General features: G+C 48.2%; 1 protein-coding gene across 3 annotated transcripts in view; it reads right to left on the reverse strand.

Moving 5' to 3' along the window:
- Window positions 1-17,551, reverse strand: part of PPP2R5C (protein phosphatase 2 regulatory subunit B'gamma) — a 117,674-nt gene that overhangs the window by 23,586 nt on the left and 76,537 nt on the right. For all 3 annotated transcript variants that reach the window (XM_007455629.1, XM_007455628.1, XM_007455627.1), the window contains exons 3-6: window positions 7,594-7,704; window positions 6,507-6,599; window positions 6,288-6,418; window positions 1,730-1,789 (exon numbers count right to left, since the gene is read on the reverse strand). In XM_007455629.1, the coding sequence (XP_007455691.1) occupies window positions 1,730-1,789; window positions 6,288-6,418; window positions 6,507-6,599; window positions 7,594-7,704 (395 nt within the window). The remainder of the gene's footprint in view (window positions 1-1,729; window positions 1,790-6,287; window positions 6,419-6,506; window positions 6,600-7,593; window positions 7,705-17,551) is intronic.

Raw genomic sequence — 17,551 nt, forward strand, 5'->3', positions numbered from 1 at the left:
AAACCAGCAAAGCAGACTATGTGCGCCGGAAAAAAGGAGGGCGGAGACTTGCAGAAATTACAAGGTCATTAAATACCTTCAGGGAAGCGCAGTCACTTTTATCTTGTAACTACAGGACAAGTTAAAAATTCTGAGTTTACAGGGAGCTACCCGGAAGGGCAGGGGTCTCCGGGGGCAAAACCTCCTTCCTCAGGCAGGGCATGAAGACCGGGTAGTAGCTCGGGTGGAACACCGGCACCTTCCTCCGGCCTTCACCACATTCAGGAATTCACACTTCCCCAGAGGGATCCTGCCTCATGCGAGTGCTGGCAGAACAGAGTCTGAGCGTGCAAACTGGCGTTGTTTCAAAATCAACAAGAAAGCTGTTCCCTTCCGCAGGGAAAGGGGGTCCCCTGCTCTTAGCCTCCAAGCTGAAGCTTTTGTTTGTGACATCCAGTATTTTATCTATTTGGCTTTATAGCGAGAGGTACACGTTCCTGCGGGCTGCAGAAGCAGTGGAAGCGATTTCTACGTTGGTCCCTCTTTTGTGAGCCCGGGGCACGTGGGAGCCGCAGGCAGGGTTAGCCTGAAGTGGCCTCCAGGACGGTGTGCGCGTTCACACGGGGGGGCGGGGGGGACAGGAGAGGACCTCTGAGGCCCTTGCGTGCGGTGTGGCAGGGTCCCTGGACACTTCACTCAGTTCACCCCAGGCAGGCTCCCTGGACACTTCACTCAGTTCACCCCAGCCTTGCAACAACCTCAGACGTGAATACGAGTATCTTTCCATTTTACAGATAAGGAAACGGGAGGCGAGAGTGGTTAAGTAAGGCCGGACAGCTAGTAAGGGCACCCACTCAAGCACTCACTACACCCTGCTGGGAGAGAGAAACCCGGGAATGTGTCAGTGTAGAGTTCTCCACGAGGACCGTCATTTGTTTTACATTATATCTGAAACAGCGAGGAGAGGTGTTTTCAGAAGGGCTGGACCATAGATCTACCAGATGACAACAGTGTTCCTCCAAAAAGCTTACTGTGTTCAGATAGTTCTGGGAATCACTAGATGAACTACGAGTACAGTTTCTTCCCTGCAGGACTCCTCAAAACCTTTAGCTGCTAACATACACTGAATCCCCAAGTAAGGTGCTGGGGTAAAAGCACTTCCAAGCTGATTCAGCCGTGGAACCCTGAGGAACTCTGTTGGGGAATCAGTGAGTTAGGAGGTCTGACAGAAAACCTATAGGTCGTTGATTAAAAAAAAACAAAAAAAAAGATAGCAAGCAAGAACTCTACCTGGATTAAGACGATGAAATTTTGAAATGTTAATTATTTTATAAGTATACATATGAAAAATTTATAAAATCAAAGCAACACATTAGCATTCACTCGATACCCCAAATGTATAATAAACGACCTATTCTTCTAAGTGTCAAATATAAACCTTCTTAATGTAACTATTTTTAACACTGCTCTTGAGGAAATAATTGAAATTGTGTTCCCACAGTAATGCTCCTGAGGTACATGAAACAGAATCTACGTATGGAACCATAGGGATGGGAGAGGTTTGTCATTTAGTGTCATTTAGTTCTGATCCAAGAGCTCACCAGCCCCGGCCATTGAGTGAGGCTTCTTTACGTCCTTTTAGAGAATGGTTTAAATTGCCTTGCCTTGGGGAGGGGGCTGTGGAATGCAATGAAGTGGATCATTTCGGTATAAATTCCATTTCGCTACCAATAACAAAGAGACAACTTACCTTCCCAGTATTTCCAGTAATTCTGCTATGCCATTGTGATGCTCTGTTTCATAAATAAATCTAGAGAAAGCAATTTGTCATTTAGAATTAGACATTGAAGTAACGGCTGGAAAAGACTAAAATCCTCTGAATAAGAAAACAATGCTTTTAGGAAGAAAACCACGTAGCCAGGCAACAATAAGCAAATCTAAAACCGTTCTGGGGGCACTGCTAAGTGTTACCAGAGAGACTCCTCAAAGCCTGGACATGCAGACACTTGGAGGGCAGAGAGCATGGGCTTGCTCAAATTTCTCCCTAACGTTTCATTTTGAAAGTTTCAAACATAAAGTGAAAAGGTGTTTACAGTGATCACCTGTATTTCAACCACCCAGATTTGACAGCGAACAACTTGCTGTTTGCTTTATCACACACACATCTCTCTATCCATTCCTTAATCCATTTTTATCTTCTGCTGCATTTCAACCTAAGTTGACATCTTACTCAATTTTAAAGCCTCCAATATTTAGCACAGTCTCTGCAAAGGGTACAAGTTACTTCCTCACCACTGGGGTCGTCTCCCCTACCTCCTCACTGACACCTCACACTCTCCCTATGCTGCTTCAAGTGCCATCTTCTGAAACCCCCATCTGAGTAGCCCGACTCACCTGCCCCAAGAAAGCACTCCCTCGGGGCCCCCGCGCATGCTCCCTGGGGCTCCCAGCAGCTCCTGCACCCTGTGCCAGACTGAGGATGGGGACAACGACTTATCATTACCGCGTCGCCCCTGGTGCTATAGGGCCGAGCCTGGCATCTGACCGGTGCTTGAAACACGACTGCCGAATAAACTGGGCCCAGGGAGAGGGAACAGGGATAGGAAACAGGAAAGTATCTTCTCTCTCCAAGGATTCCTCAGAAACAACCTGCTCCTGCCCCGCAGCCTGGCTCACCTGGAGTCAGGCTAAAACCAACACACACAGCGAATTCTGCCTGAAGCGAGAGGTGTCTGCGGTCTGAAAAAGGTTCCTGCCTATCAGACAAAAACTACTAGTTTAGAGCCAGCTCTAGGCCAAAAATAAGTGTTTGTGATGATTAAAATTTTTCATCGTCCCTGTTTGAAACAAACGGAAGAGTGACCTTAAGGTCCAGAACAGGTCAAATGCCCACAAAGTGTGACGTACTCCTGAGGAGCGGGTCTAACGTCTCTAGGTTTTTGACAGATCTTTCAAAGGGGGGGCGTGGAATGAGGAGAGAGCCCGTTTGGCTAGAACAAAGGTGGGCGACGGGCGGGCAAGGCAGGCACACGGAGGCTCGGACACCAGCTTAGACAGATCGGAGTTGAGACCACAGGGACCGGGGTCAGAACCACTGAGCAGCAAAACACAGTGACACGGAAACAAATGTGGCCACAGCACGGAGCCGAGGCGGGAAAGGACCCGTGATGGACCCCGGCAGCCCGGCTGGTCAGATCAAGGGCAGCAGGGGACAGGCTGTGCTGCGTGTGGGGCACCCGTGTCAGCCTCAGACACGTCGGCCCCGCCACTGCCCCTGCCCGGAGGTGGGAAGCCGGCCTCATGGGAGCCCCAGCCTCCCTGGGCATCTACCCGGGGAGGTGCTTTAGTTTGTCTGTGAAACTCCACCTGAGGCTCCCTGCACTTCACCTGTTTTATTTGAAATACTTAAAACAGTTTAGATGCACAAAGTAACAGTGCAACCACCCAACTTCAGCCCCTCTTCCTCTTGTTTACACCCGGAGGGCTGTGCAGGCAGCAGGTGGGCGAGGCTCCTGAAGCCTGGGTGCTCGGCTCCGGATTCTGGCATGTGGAGGTGGCCGAGCCCCTGGGCACCACTTGTGATCTGTCTCCAGCAGTACTAACGTTTAAATAAGGGCAGCTTTTAGCCAAAAGCCATTTTTTTCCCCCCTAGATCAACATTGCTATATTCTCATCGGTAAATTCTTCATTCCTGATTATTTTGTAGATTTGGAGTAGGTACAGGAAAGAGAACGTAAGTGTAGTTCCCCTTCTTTCTTTTCCAGAGGGAAACAAGAAAGTGGGGTGCAAAACAGGAAGGAAGCCCTAAGGACCCATGCAGAGCAGGCTACAGTGTGTCTCCCTCTTTCAGCCAAAAGGAACTAGGACTCTCCCAAAACTGAGCTGGAACCTGCCTGTGAAGGACAGTCTCCAAAATGGACGCCATCTATTCCTCTCCCTCCTGGAGGACGTGTTCTGTGCCTCACACGCAGAGGTGGAAGTCACTCCCCCTTGAAGCTAGGCTGTCCTCAATTCCCTGAGTGGCTCTGATCGGTACAAAGGGATGTGAGGCCGGTGCGCACCAGGCCCCGGCCAAGCCCTGAGGAGCACAGGCAGCCACTGCAGAACTCGGCCCCAGGGCCGCCCATTCCATTCACGTTCACGGAGCCCCGCCCGGGCAGGTCACAGAATGAGAGCAATGGCAAACAGCTGATTTAAGCCCCCAAGCCGCGGGGGTTTGTGCGGCAGCAGAGAGAACTGAAGCCCGGGCTCCACCTGCCACCCAACCTTCAGGCTCCACTGTTTGCCAAGCAGGCATGATCCCTCACCCAGAGCTGCGTTTAACTCACCTGTGAAGATGCTGACTAGAGTGAGAACCCACAGAAGTAAGTAGGAACCTCACACTAAGACTTTCAGGAAGGTCAACCAAACACGCCTGAAATACTGTCTAACCAGCCGTAGCAGCACCCCGTGGAACGCAGAGGAGCGGAATATAGCTCTCGAGATCATCTGCAATTGTTTCTCACATGGAATGAGGAGGGGGTGGTGCTGAAGGTGGAGAGCCAGGCCGGCTGTGGGATCCACAGGACCTGCTTCCTCCTGATTGGACGCATCAGGAACGGTTTTTACAGAAAAGACTTCTGAAAACAAAACGAGGACACCACACACTCCAGCACTGAGAGCTCCGCGAGAGCCGAGCTGCACCCTGTGACTTCTGAACAACAGCCTAGTTAGGGAGCTCAGTTACTAAGTCAGGGTTCCTTAAGGTATGAGGCATTCTCTACGTCCTTCACGCAGGCGCTGACTGGTGATTCTGCACAGAACCTATGTGAGCAGGGAAGAAACCTTCAGGCAGAGCTTCCATTTTAGCCTAAAAGACTGGAACTGAAATCCTACCTGTCCGCTGTTGATTAAATAGTGTGTGCCACGTTTTGATAGGTAAGTACGTCGGCCAAGGAACGGTCTTGTTAAAAAGGAAACACGACACCAAGAAATACAAAATAGAAATATAACATTTAGGAAACACGATGCCACCACCTAAGCCGGTGTGTCCAGCCTGGGCTCCATCATATAAACGGGCTGTGGGGAGCTTGGAGGGAGTTTGAAGGGAAGCCACGTGCAAGCTGGAGGTTCCGACACCCAAAGGCCACATCACGTGCGAAGATAAGGAGGGCGCTGGACCTCGCGACCGCAGGCGGGCAGGGGGAGGGACAGCAGGGGCCGCCCGCCACCGCCAGGACTCATCACTGCCTGCGGCATCCTGGAGTGAGGGGCACGTGGGATAAGCTGCCCCCTAAAAACTCATGGAGTCAACTGCTTGTGCAGTGAGCGTTCCAGGGACAGAGAAGAAACCACGCTGACGGTTTCATCCATCAACGTTCACATGGAGCCCCCAGGAGCCAGGTAGGAAGCTGGGGCTGGGGCTGTGAGATAAACGTTGGCTCGATGCCTGCCCTCCCAGGAGGCCGGACCATCCGCCAAGCTGCGAGCCTCCCTGGCGCAGGGGTGTCTCCGGAAGCCTGGGAGGGTGTGGAGAAGGGCTGGTGGAAGGGAACGTGAGAACGCTCCAGGAGGATCAAGCGAGGCTGCGAGGCCCTGGTGTGGAAGGAGCCCGGAGCCTGAGGGACACCCGAGGGCTCGCCCAGGACCTACACCCGCTCGTCCAAGGAGCGCGTCGGCATGGGAGTCGGCGGATGGAGGGGCATTAAGACGCTGCGACTCAGAGGGGTGGCGACAGGGAGGCTGTGTGAGGGATCACGGGGTCAGGCTGAACACTGAGCTGGACTGACAGAACATTCCTCCAGGAGCCCTGGGGCGGGGCCCTCCCCACTAAAACAGAGCCAGGCCTCTGTGGTCCTGCAGGCCTGGGGAGGCTGCGACCGCTGAACACCGCGCTGCCTCAGCCACTGCTTCCAGCAGTGCACGGCGGGAGTCTCCAAAGATTCCCCACTTCACTCCTCACTCCTTCCTTCTTTCACTGAGGCTCAGCAGGGACGAACGAGCACCACACAGGTGCGAGGAAACCGCCGGCTCTGGATGGAGCGATTCACCCACATCCAGAAGGAACCACGTTCAGGGTGACCGGGCCCGCCAGTAAAAGCTGGAACAGACACCGGGAAGGAGGGGAGCAGGCACAGAGCGAAGGCGGCCCTGCCCAGCGCAGAGGCAGACGTGTAGATGGGGCCCACGTGCCCACGAGGAGCCCGCTGCTCGGAAACAGCCACTCCTGCTGCCCAGCCACTTTGCTACAGCCAATGACGAGGTGGGGCATCGAGTGTGAACAGGAGCGTCACATGCAAAAGGGAAGTGTCACCCCCACACTGACTTACCTATAAAATATATTATTTATCTGTTTTCTGATGTAAGCTCTTAAGCCTAAGAATTTTCCATAGATTCGGTGAAGGGTAGTTTTAAGAAAATCTCTCTCGCGAGGATCTTCACTGTCAAAGAGCTCTAAAAGCTTCAAGAAGAAAAAGACACTCAGTGAGGCGGTATGCTCTCTAATGGTAGATTAGAGCGTTTGTAGTTTCAGCTAACGTGTACCTTACCTGCAATACAAACTTCTGATCAATATATTTCTTCGCTATATTAGGTTGGAAATCTGGAGACTCTAAAAATCTTAAGAAAAATTCATAAACAAGCTAGGAGGAAAAAAGAAACCACAATGAGTCAAATAACATGGTATTTTATTAAATGGAGATTAAAAATACACCATGAGTTGAATCTTTGTCTGCAAATATCAGCCTTAAAAAAAGGGCACATTATCTAAAGGATTTATGTCAAATCACATGGCTTAATTATAACTTATGATGGTAATTGTTTTATTTATTAGCTAAGAACCACAGACTATATCCTTAAATGGCATTTCAACAAATGATTTCCATGGCTGCTGTCACCAATGCTCAGAGACCACAGTGCACAGCAGCCATAAGCCGGGCAGTGACCAAATTCCAGGTGGGATTTGCAGCCTGTCACCTCCAAGTGTCCCAGCAGAAAGCCAGGTGGACAGGAAGCTGGGAGTGTTAGGTGAGCAGGTCACAGACAGAGTCACCCGGGCCGGGACGTTCCTCCCCCTTCACGAATGGTTACACGTGACACCATGGGAGGGGACGTTCTGCTACCGAGATGGCCTTTCCTGTCTGTTCCCCATCGAGCTCCTTCCCAGGTTTTTCACCTCCCCGTCTCCCCTCCTTCAGCAGACCCAGACCTCCCGATCTAGCTCGGGGGCACGCGCCCTGCCCAATCAACCTTTCTCCTTAAAAACGTGTTAGAAAAAAGGCATCAGTCAAGCAGATGGGCCTCGAGGCGCACAGCAGGCACACAAACTGAGAAATGTTTGCATAAGACCTCCGACCTCAATTCCACGGTCACTTTCACTGAAAATATACTGACAATTCTGTAACTTTGTAGTTTCTGCCCAGTGTCCAAACAAACAAAAAGCCATTAAATGTTCTCTCTTTTGCTAAAATACTTCTCTCACATGTACAGGTTTGCAGGGTCTATGACACGGAAGTGCAGAGGCCCATCTGCGACCAGCTGGAGAGGCCCAGGCCCAGGGCTCCTGCTTCAGAGAACCCCCCGACCCCACGCTGACCCCCGCCCTTCTGTGTCTGATGCACTCCCAGAGACCAGTACCTGCAGGTGAGGCCAGGCTGCTTCTAACGTTGGCTCGTCTTCCTCCGGGTCAAATTCTGCTCCCGTAGGGTTGGAGGAAGGTGGTAATGTTCGAAACATGTTAACTGCAAACTAAAATCCACATATCCTATAATTATAACCAGGACATTAAAAATATTTACAGAGAACATTTAAAACAATCTTAAGGAATTCTAATGATAACAGCTCCCAGTGGTTATCTGGCTCGTCCTTATTCTCAACATTCAGAAGTGGTGTGGGTCCTGAGAGCCTGGGTCAAAGCCACAGCTAGACCCACGGCCGTGGACAGCCAGCCACCAAGGTTCCTGCCTGACCTTTCAGATAACCAGTGCCAACAGATGCTGATGGGCAGGGATGACACCTAAGGCCTTTGTTATATCCAGTAAGTGCAGAGCAAGGAGAAAAGTTCAAAGCGCTAGTAAGAAAAGGGTGAGATTACGAAAGAAACAGCAGAGATCAAAGAACTGAAAACGGTGAGAAAGTGGCAGAGGCCGCTTCACACCGGAGGTCGTGCACAGCTTCCCTGCCAAAGTCCTCTGCAGTGACAGTGATGAGAGCGGCAAGTCAAGACAGAGTAACTTCCGGGTGGGTGGCTAGAGGATCGTTTCCAGAGAAAGGGCCGCAATGTTAGCGAGGAGAGGAGTCGTCATGTCACGGGACAGCCTGGTCCGTGTGCCCAGGGCCTGGACGGGACACACAAAGAGGAGATTCCTCTGGAGTCTGGACGATTCCCTTGCACGCCTCATGGCCCTCTTCTCTGTTCTCCACCCTGTACTGTCCCCCACCTCAGGCTCCAATCAATCTCCGTTTCATAAAAATCAGCGTGTTTTATTTACAACAGATGTTTTCTACATAAAATGCACAATTCTTTGGAGCACAGGTACATTTTACTGCCTGTATGGTTAATATGAATAAAGCACAACATATATTGACAGGTTCCTGATATAAACGGAGAAGTCTAGTTTTTCACTATCACCAATTTATAACCTATGTTTCTTTCGGAATCAGTTTAAATATGTTACCTCACCGAACCTCTGAACACACCATATGCCGGTTACAGAGCTCGACTCTAGTGATCAAAAAAAGCCCTCCGTCCTTCCAAGCCCAGAAGCACAGAATCAAAACACCTGACCTACAAGATAGACTCCGACTCCACTACAACAGCGAGGGTCTCTACGGAGAGTTCAGAGCAAACCTGGCTGTTCAGATAACAGTCTCGTAAAGACCAAGCTAAAACTCCATGGCACCCGTTTTGTTTTATCCTGTCTTCCCGCAACACCATTTTCCACGAAGAAAAACACACACTCCCCAAGTCCTGGGATCTAGAAGCTCCGAGCAGCAAATGTTTGCTCTCTGCGTCGTGTGAGAGGAGCAGACGCAGACAGTCCAGGAATGGGAGCAACAAAGCATGGCTGGAACAAGTAACTAAAAGCCAGAAACAAGGAATGAAAGAAATCTTTTAATAGAAATATGAGTAATGCTCCTCTGACGTTAAGTAAAAAGAAGAGGAGGTCTGGAGCCGGTGAATGGGGTGTGTGCACAGGGCCCAGCAAGAGGCCTCCCAAACCATAGTGACCGGTGAACACAGGCTGGGACAGATGTTGTCAGGTAGAAGGGGTGCGTCCTCCATCGCTGGTCCCCAGGCCCCCCGATCCCAAAGCCCACAGAACAGAAGAAGGGGACACTGGGAGCCCAGCCACCGTCTCCTCCGGGCCTGCGGCGTGGGGATGGGGGCAGCAGAACCAGCCCTGTCACCGCCGGCTGTGGAGTGCGGAGAGGACAGGGTCAGAAAGGAGCCCAAGGTCTCTGCGGGGTGCGGCACTCCTCGGGGGGCGCAGCATTCCTGGGGGGACTTCCCAATCCTCTCCCTCAAAGCCAGTGATCGGGGGCTCCAAGAGTCACCCAGAGACCAGGGTGGGGACGGTGGATCCAGGCCGCGTCCCCGGGGGGCAGAGGTGTCTGTGGGCACCGCCGCGCTGCCTCTCTGGGAGACTTGCCCGAGTGCCCGTGACATCGTGGCACAGGGCACCTAGAGGGGAGCACAAACACGGGCCACCTCGGAGGCTGCAGGTGAGGGCCGCAGGGGTCGGGGGGAGAGAGCAGTGTCAGCTCGCCCGGGCAGGGGCTGGAGGCTGGGGCACAAGGGGGGACGGCTGCCCCTCAGGGAGGGTCTTTCGGGAAGCCCAACGCTCTCCAGAGCACAGATGCCCCCTGAGAGGGGCCGCCGCCCGGGCGGAGGCCAGGCTGCCGCAGGGCATCAGGCACAGGCGCTGCGGCCCTCGGCCCCTCCTCTCCTGCTTCAGGTCCCTCGCCGGCCAGGCTGCCCAAGGGGAAGGTGGGGACAGATGAGGTTCTGAGTCGGGGATTGAAGCGATAAACTAGGTGCTACAGCTGGAACCAGAGGGGCAGGGAAGGGAGATATAACAGATTGTGATTAAAGGCGATGGCTGAAAAAAATAAAACGTACCCGTGTGACGGCTTAGAGTACCCATTATTCAATCAGACAGCAATCTGAGTGTCACTGTGATGGCATTTAGTAATTGTGGTCACATCTAGATCAGCTGACTTTAAGTAAAGGAGAACGTGGGTGGGCCTCAACCAAACAGTTGAAAAGTCTTCTAAGAGCAAAACTGGTTTCCCTGTGGATGGCAGCGTCTGAGCCTGCCTCACCGAGTTCAGATTTGCCCCGTCTGACTCCACAAGGCATAAGACAGTTCCTCAAAAATCCACCCAACCACCCACCCATCCATCCACCCATCCAACCCTCTTTCTGTCTCTCTCTGTCTGTCTCCATCCTACCGGTTCTGTTTCTCTGGAAGGACTCTGACTGATCCACCGGGTCCGCTGAGATTCCTGAGTAACCTGCTGTAGTAAAGCTAATGATTCCAGCCTGAAGTTGAAGTCCCACTGCACAGTGTTGTCAGCCACAGCCCATCCGCAACACCTACACATTCACTGAATCCCAGGTGCTGAGTCAGGGGCCTGCAAGGGGCCATAGACCAACTTGCTTTGAATGCAAAAGTCTCCTTTTCATGTCCTGGGAGGATGACCACCCTCGAACCAGGAAGTTTTATTACTGGCCAGCTCTAACGGATAAAAAGTTATATCTTTCACACAACAACAAAAACCTCACACTGTAATTTCTACCCTCTTTTCCTACCACATTCATTTAATGCTCACCTCTAGAAAAGGCTAAAGATACTAAAAGCTAATATGTAGATTAAAGAGCAGAAGGCAAAAAGCAGGCCACCTTGAGTTGTCCATGGGTTTCTAACCCATCACCATGTCTCAGCACAGCAGCTTCAGGGGTCAAGTTAGTTGAGTGCCGTGGTGTTGACATCTGCATGCTGTCTACATGCGTGGAGTGTAGTCTGAGAGCCACAGAAGGCGATCGTTGTCAGCATCACGCCATGGAAACCAGAGGGAATCTGTTTCTACTGTAGGTCTAGAAGTCTTGGATCTGATGCAGATCACGCAGATCCATCACAAGCTCTCGGCTGAGACACAATGATTCGGAGTGCACCGTGATCCCTGGACACAGAGCTAGAATCAGCTCTCGCACAGAGAGAGGCAGTGTGGCCTCAGGGGACAGACTCACCAGGCCCTCTCCTCACTCAGACCAGGACCCGAGACCGAGAAGCCTGCTCAAGCTTTGGTTTCCTCACCTGTTGAAAGAGGGTAAATCCTTTCTTTGCACTGGGCACGTGTGAAACAGACACGTCACCACGCGGGCACGTATGTGACCCGTGCAGCCCCCGAGTGTGGTGTGGACTGACCGTGGTGGTAGGAAGCCCCTGCTTTTACAGCTTTCTTGACATTTTCTACTTTCAGTATTTAAATGATCCTGCAGATGTTCTTCTCCCAGCTGCTAAATGTATTGAATAAACGCAAACCAAAACGGCTCAAGAAGCGTTTATGCAAAATTCTCACAATTCAATAACACGCAGCCTTTCTATACCTGTAATATTCATCACCAGTGGGTGAAGTAATAAAATATTCATGCTGTGACACAACTGCAGTACAGTGGGACATATAAAGGTTTAAGACAGGAAGGGATACGCTCCAAAAAGCAACAATGATAATCTAATTTCAGAGACAACAAGGAAAGAAACGTTGATTATTCAGTTCTCTGTTTAAAACCACAAAGGTTTTCTCTTTTTGGGGGGGTGGGGGTGGGGGTGGCTGGGGCCGTGTTGGGTCTTCGTTGCTGCGCGCGGGCTTTCTCTAGTTGCGGGGAGAGGGGTCTCCTCTTCATTGCGGTGGCTCCTCTTGTTGCAGAGCACAGGCTCTAGGCGCGCAGGCTTCAGTAGTTGCAACATGAGGGTTCAGTAGTTGCGGCTCGTGGGCTCTAGAGCGCAGGCTCAGTAATCGTGGCACACGGGCTTAGCTGCTCCGCGGCATGTGGGATCTTCCCGGACCAGGGATCGAACCTGTGCCCCCTGCACTGGCAGGCAGATTCTTAACCACTGCACCACCAGGGACGCCCCAAGGGTTTTCTACTATGCTATTGATTTTGTTTTATTCATGTGATAGGGTTTATAAAGGTGAGTCCACCAAAGGCCAAATTACAGCTTTTCCTCCTGCAACAGGAATGCCAGGTTCTGAGGGTCATATTGCTAAGAGATACGTTTCGGAGGTGGGGAGGTAGGGAGCCCTTCCACATTATATTTTAAATAGAAAGCCGTCATTTGGTTGCAAATGATATAACTGGAAAAACCAACAGAGACAACAGTCAGACCATCACAGCTGGGCCACCCACACAAAAACCCCAAACCCAAACCTAACAGCAACATCTTCTCCACCAACAACAGGCAACGAGGACACATAACTGATAGGAGGACCCCAGGTACTAGGCCACAAAAATGACCAAGGGCCTAGGGACTCACAACCCAGTTACAAGGCTTCAGTGAGAGCATGAAAACCCTAAGAAAGGCACTGAAGGATACCCGAACGAATGAGGACCCTTCCCTTCTCCAGTGGGAGGTGACATTGTATCACAAAGATGTAACTTCTCCACAAAGCAATTTATACTTTAAAAGCAACCTTACATATAACTCTAACTCGTTTTTCACGTGGATGGTAAAAATCCTAGTAGCAACCTTAAAGGGAAGAACTGTCCCTTTCCTCACTTGCAGAACGAGTTCAATCTGGTTTCACAGTAGAATTCAGGTACCATCCTGGGGAATGTTCGCTGACGATTCACTCACTGCTGACCCTCCACCACCTGCCCTAGCGCCCGGCAACTAGTAGATCCTCAAAGACCTGCTGAGAGCAAGTGGATCCTTTGGGAAAAGCACCTATCAGTCACCTTATTAACTGCAACACCAAGTAATCACCTGAAAACTTCCCGATTAAACCTTAGCTCTCAGCTGCAGTGTAATTTCGTCAGGGGAGCCTCCCCCGACCCAAGGCCCAGTCGGGTCCCTGATTTCAAGCTCTTCTATCATCCTGCCCCTTTTCTTTGTGATCTTTGTCTCAAATATAACCAGATGGTTCGGTAATTCTTGGCCTAATGTCTTCCCTCCTGGCACCACCTCCCAAGGCCCATGGCGCCACCTGGCACAGGGCAAGCACTCGCATGAGAGGTGAGTGAAGCTGGGTCCCCTCCTCCATGAATCCACATCGCCACTTTCTCTAAGGCAAGAGCTGCTTTCAAAGAATGCAGCTTCACCTCCAAACAGATGCCCGAAGAAAAGAACTACAAGCTAAACTCTTACTTTGAACAGCTTGCTATTTTTACAATCATTAAAATATGCTCTCAATCAAAGTTAAAGACATAGAAATAAATACCTACAAATCTTTGTAGAATACTTAATAAAGGAAATTTACTCTCAAGTTTTCAGCAGTGGACTTTTAAATTTTATGACCATTTCACAACTGAGTGTATAACAGCATCTTCTTCAAATGAAAATATGCTGGTCATTTGTAATTATGCATAGGAGTTTATTTTTTACTTTTATTTTTGAGTTTAGAATAGAAAATTTACCTACAAAAGATAACCACTCATCTGTAATGCTTATAATTCAACTGGTGTTATTTAAACACAACATTGGAACTGGAAGTTTTTCTTAAGTTGTTTACTCTGGTCCAAAGGTGAGTTTTACATAAGGCTTCTGAATGATGTATTCCCTAATATCTTGTTATGAAAAACCTCAATGCAAAACAGCTGAATTCTATAGTGACTAACGATACAGCCACCAACTAGATTTTACCATCAACGTTCTTCCCTGGTGGTCCAGTGGTTAAGACTCTGCGCTCCCAATGCAGGGAGCCTGGGTTAGATCCCTGGTCAGGGAATTAGATCCTGCATGCCGCAACTAAAAGATACCACATGCTGCAACGAAGACCCGGCACAGCCAAATAAATAAATAAATATAAAAAATAAAATAAAATTTAAAAAACAAAACAAAAAACTATACATTCTGCATTCTACATGATAGAAATGAACTGAAAAGGGAAGGGAAGCTTCAGAACTAAAGTACTTATTTCCTAGTCATATATGTAGACCCAACTGTTCTCTTGCTGTGTGCCCCGCCCCCACCACTGACTAGATGCATACAGTTACAAAATTATAAATTATGCAAATAACCTTTGGTTACTATGTTTTTTAGAATCGTTGTTGGATCACCTGTGTGGATGGAATTAAGCACTGATTATCTATTATAAATGAAGCAGAGACTTATACTTCTGGACAAGAGAGAGTAACAGGAATGGGATGTGCCCTACTTCTTGAAACAACCAAAAAACCCAAGGAAAAACACATGGAATTCTGGTTTGCAAGACATGGATTTCAGATAGTGCAAGACAGAGAGAGATTTCTGAGAGATGGGAAACAAATGCCCCGCTTTCTCCTTTGATAGAATTTCCAGGTTGCAGCACAGGGAGAAAGAAGCCGGGTGAAGTCCAGCAGACACAGGTGGTTAGAATCTGCAAGGCAAAGTCCCAGAGAGAAGAGAGCTGCACAGAGAGAACTCCAGAGATTGCAGAGGTCCTCCTGAACTATTCAGACGTGGACTGAACAGCCCACTGGGGTGAGAAAACTACTGGAGGCTGCAAAAAAGAACCACCTGAAAAGACCAGAGAGACCCAGTATTCACCCAGGGCTGGAGCAGTTCCTGTTCCCATCAACCAGACTGGAAAAAATCCGTTAATTCACAGAGGACTGGGCTCATAATCAGAAGGGTCTTGTCTCAGTCGTGGGGGATAATTAGCCATAGAGTGATTATGACTATAGTCCTTCCTAACACATCTTAAAAGCAAGAACCAAAAGCATCAAACTGTTTGCAAATAACTGCATCCCAAACAAATCTCCAGATATTAATAGAAATATATAAGTATGCAGTACTCATCAAGGCAAAATCCACATGGTCAGACATCCAATAAAAAATAACCAGACACACAAAGCAGCATGAAAAATATCATTTATAACAAGAAGGAAAACCAATCAACTGAACTGACCTGGAACTGACACAATGGTAGAATTAACGGATAAGGCTAAAATATTATTCTATGTGTTCAAAAAGTTAGGTGGAGACATGAAGATATTGAAAAGACATAAACTACATGAGACGAAGACTACAATGTGAGAAGAAAAACTTACGGAGGGAAATTAACAAAAGCTGAGACATTGCAGAAAAGGTTACTGAACTCGAAGACAGCAAAGGGAATCACCAAATGAAACACACAAAGAAAAAAAAGACTTTAGAAAAAAAGAGCATAAGTCAGCTGTGGAACAACTGTATGAGGCCTAACACACCCTTCACTGAAGCCTCTAAAGGACAAGGTGTGGGAGACAGAAAAAAATATTTGAAGAGATAAGGGGCAAATACTTTCCTAAATCTCATAAAAACTATAAATGAACTCCAAAGACAAGAAAAAGAAGGAAACTACACCAAGGCACATCATAATCAAGTTGCTTGCTTAAAAAGAACAACAGAAAAAATCTTAAAAAGTAGCCAGAGGAGAAAAAGATACATTATGTCCAGAGGAACAGAGATAGGAATGGCAGCAAATTTCTTACCAGAAACAATGCAAGCGAGAAGACAGTGGAGCAAAATTTTTAAAGGATTAAACTTTGACCTGTTGTTCTATACCCACCAGAGGTATTGTGGGTTCAGCTCCAGACCACTGCAATAATGTCAGAAAAAAGTTAGTCACACAAAGTTTTTGATTTCCCAGTGCTTATAAAAGTTATATTTAAACTATACTGTAGTCTATTAAGTGTGCAGTAGCATTACGCCCAAAAAAAAAAAAAAAAAAAGTGCATACCCTAGTTAAAAAAAATACTTTATTGCTAAAAAATGCTAACCATTATCTGAGCCTTCAGAGAGTCAATCTTTTTGCTGTTGGAGGGTTTGAAATATTTTGAGAATTGCCAAAATGTGATGCAGAGACAGGAAGTGAGCAAATGATTTTGGAAAAACAGTGCCAATAGACTGGCTTGATGCAGGGTTGCCACAAACCTTCAATTTGTGAGAAACACAAAATGTGCGAAGTGCAATAATGTGAAACATAATAAAATGAGGTATGCCTGCATATCTTTCAAAGTCAAAGGCAATCCATCAACAGATGAATGGATAAAGATGAGCACATATATACAATGGAATATTACTCAGCCATAAAAAGAAACGAAATTGAGTTATTTGTAGTGAGGTGGATGGACGTAGAGTCTGTCATACAGAGTGAAGTAAGTCAGAAAGAGAAAAACAAATACTGTATGCTAACACATATATATGGAATCTAAAAAAAAAAAAAAAGTGGTACTGATGAACCTAGTTGCAGGGCAGGAATAAAGAGGTAGACATAGAGAATGGACTTGAGGACATGGGGTGGGAAGGGGAAGCTGGGACGAAGTAAGAGTGGCATCGACATATATACGCTACCGAATGTAAAATAGGTGGCTGGTGGGAAGCAGCCGCATAGCACAGGGAGATCGGCTGGGTGTTTTGTGATGACCTAGAGGGGTGGGATGGGGAGGGTGGGAGGGAGGCTCAAGAGGGAGAGGATATGGGGACATGTGTATGCCTATGGCTGATTCACTCTGTTGTGCAAGAGAAACTAACACAGTATTGTGAAGCAATTATACACCAATAAAGGTCTGTTAAAAAAGAATCAAAGGCAAAAGAAAGACTTTTTCAGATGAACAAATGCTAAAAGAATGGATCACCGGTAGATCTGTGCTACAAGAGAAATTAAAGAAAGTCCTTCAAGCAGAAGGAAACTGATATCAGATGGATACCAGAATGAAGAACACTGAAAATGATAACTATCTGGTTAAGTATAAAAGAGTTTAAAAAATTATTTAAATCTCTTTAAAATAGAACTGTTTTCTAAAAATAATATATGTTGGGGTTTATAACATACGAAGAAGTAAAATGACAATAGCAGGAAGACTCGCGGAGAAGAAATAGAAGTACACTGCTGTAAACTGATATTTACATGGTGTATTGTCACTTGAAGGCTGACTGTGACAAGTTAAAGATGCATTCTAGAAAAGCTAAGTAATTGAGATCAAACAATAGAGTGATAGTTAAAAAGCCAACAAAAGAGAGAAACTGTAATCATAAAAGTATTCAACTGATCCAAAAGAAAACAGAAAAAGAGGAAAAGGGAACAAAAAACAGATGGGATAAACAGAGAAAAAATACAGCAAGATGGTAGATTTAAACCCAACATCAGTACTTAACAATGCAAGTTAATGGTTTGAGTACCTCAACCAAAAGGCAGAGATTGTTTGATTAAGGAGCAAGACTCGGGCTTCCCTGGTGGCGCAGTGGCTGAGAGTCCGCCTGCCAACGCAGGGGACGCGGGTTCGTGCCCCGGTCCGGGAAGGTCCCACATGCCGCGGAGCAGCTGGGCCCGTGAGCCGTGGCCGCTGAGCCTGCGTGTCCGGAGCCTGTGCTCCGCAAAGGGAGAGGCCACAGCAGTGAGAGGTCCGCAT

This window comes from Lipotes vexillifer, unplaced genomic scaffold, assembly GCF_000442215.2.
Source record: "Lipotes vexillifer unplaced genomic scaffold, Lipotes_vexillifer_v1.1 scaffold584, whole genome shotgun sequence".
In the NCBI taxonomy this organism is placed as follows: Eukaryota; Metazoa; Chordata; class Mammalia; order Artiodactyla; family Lipotidae; genus Lipotes; species Lipotes vexillifer.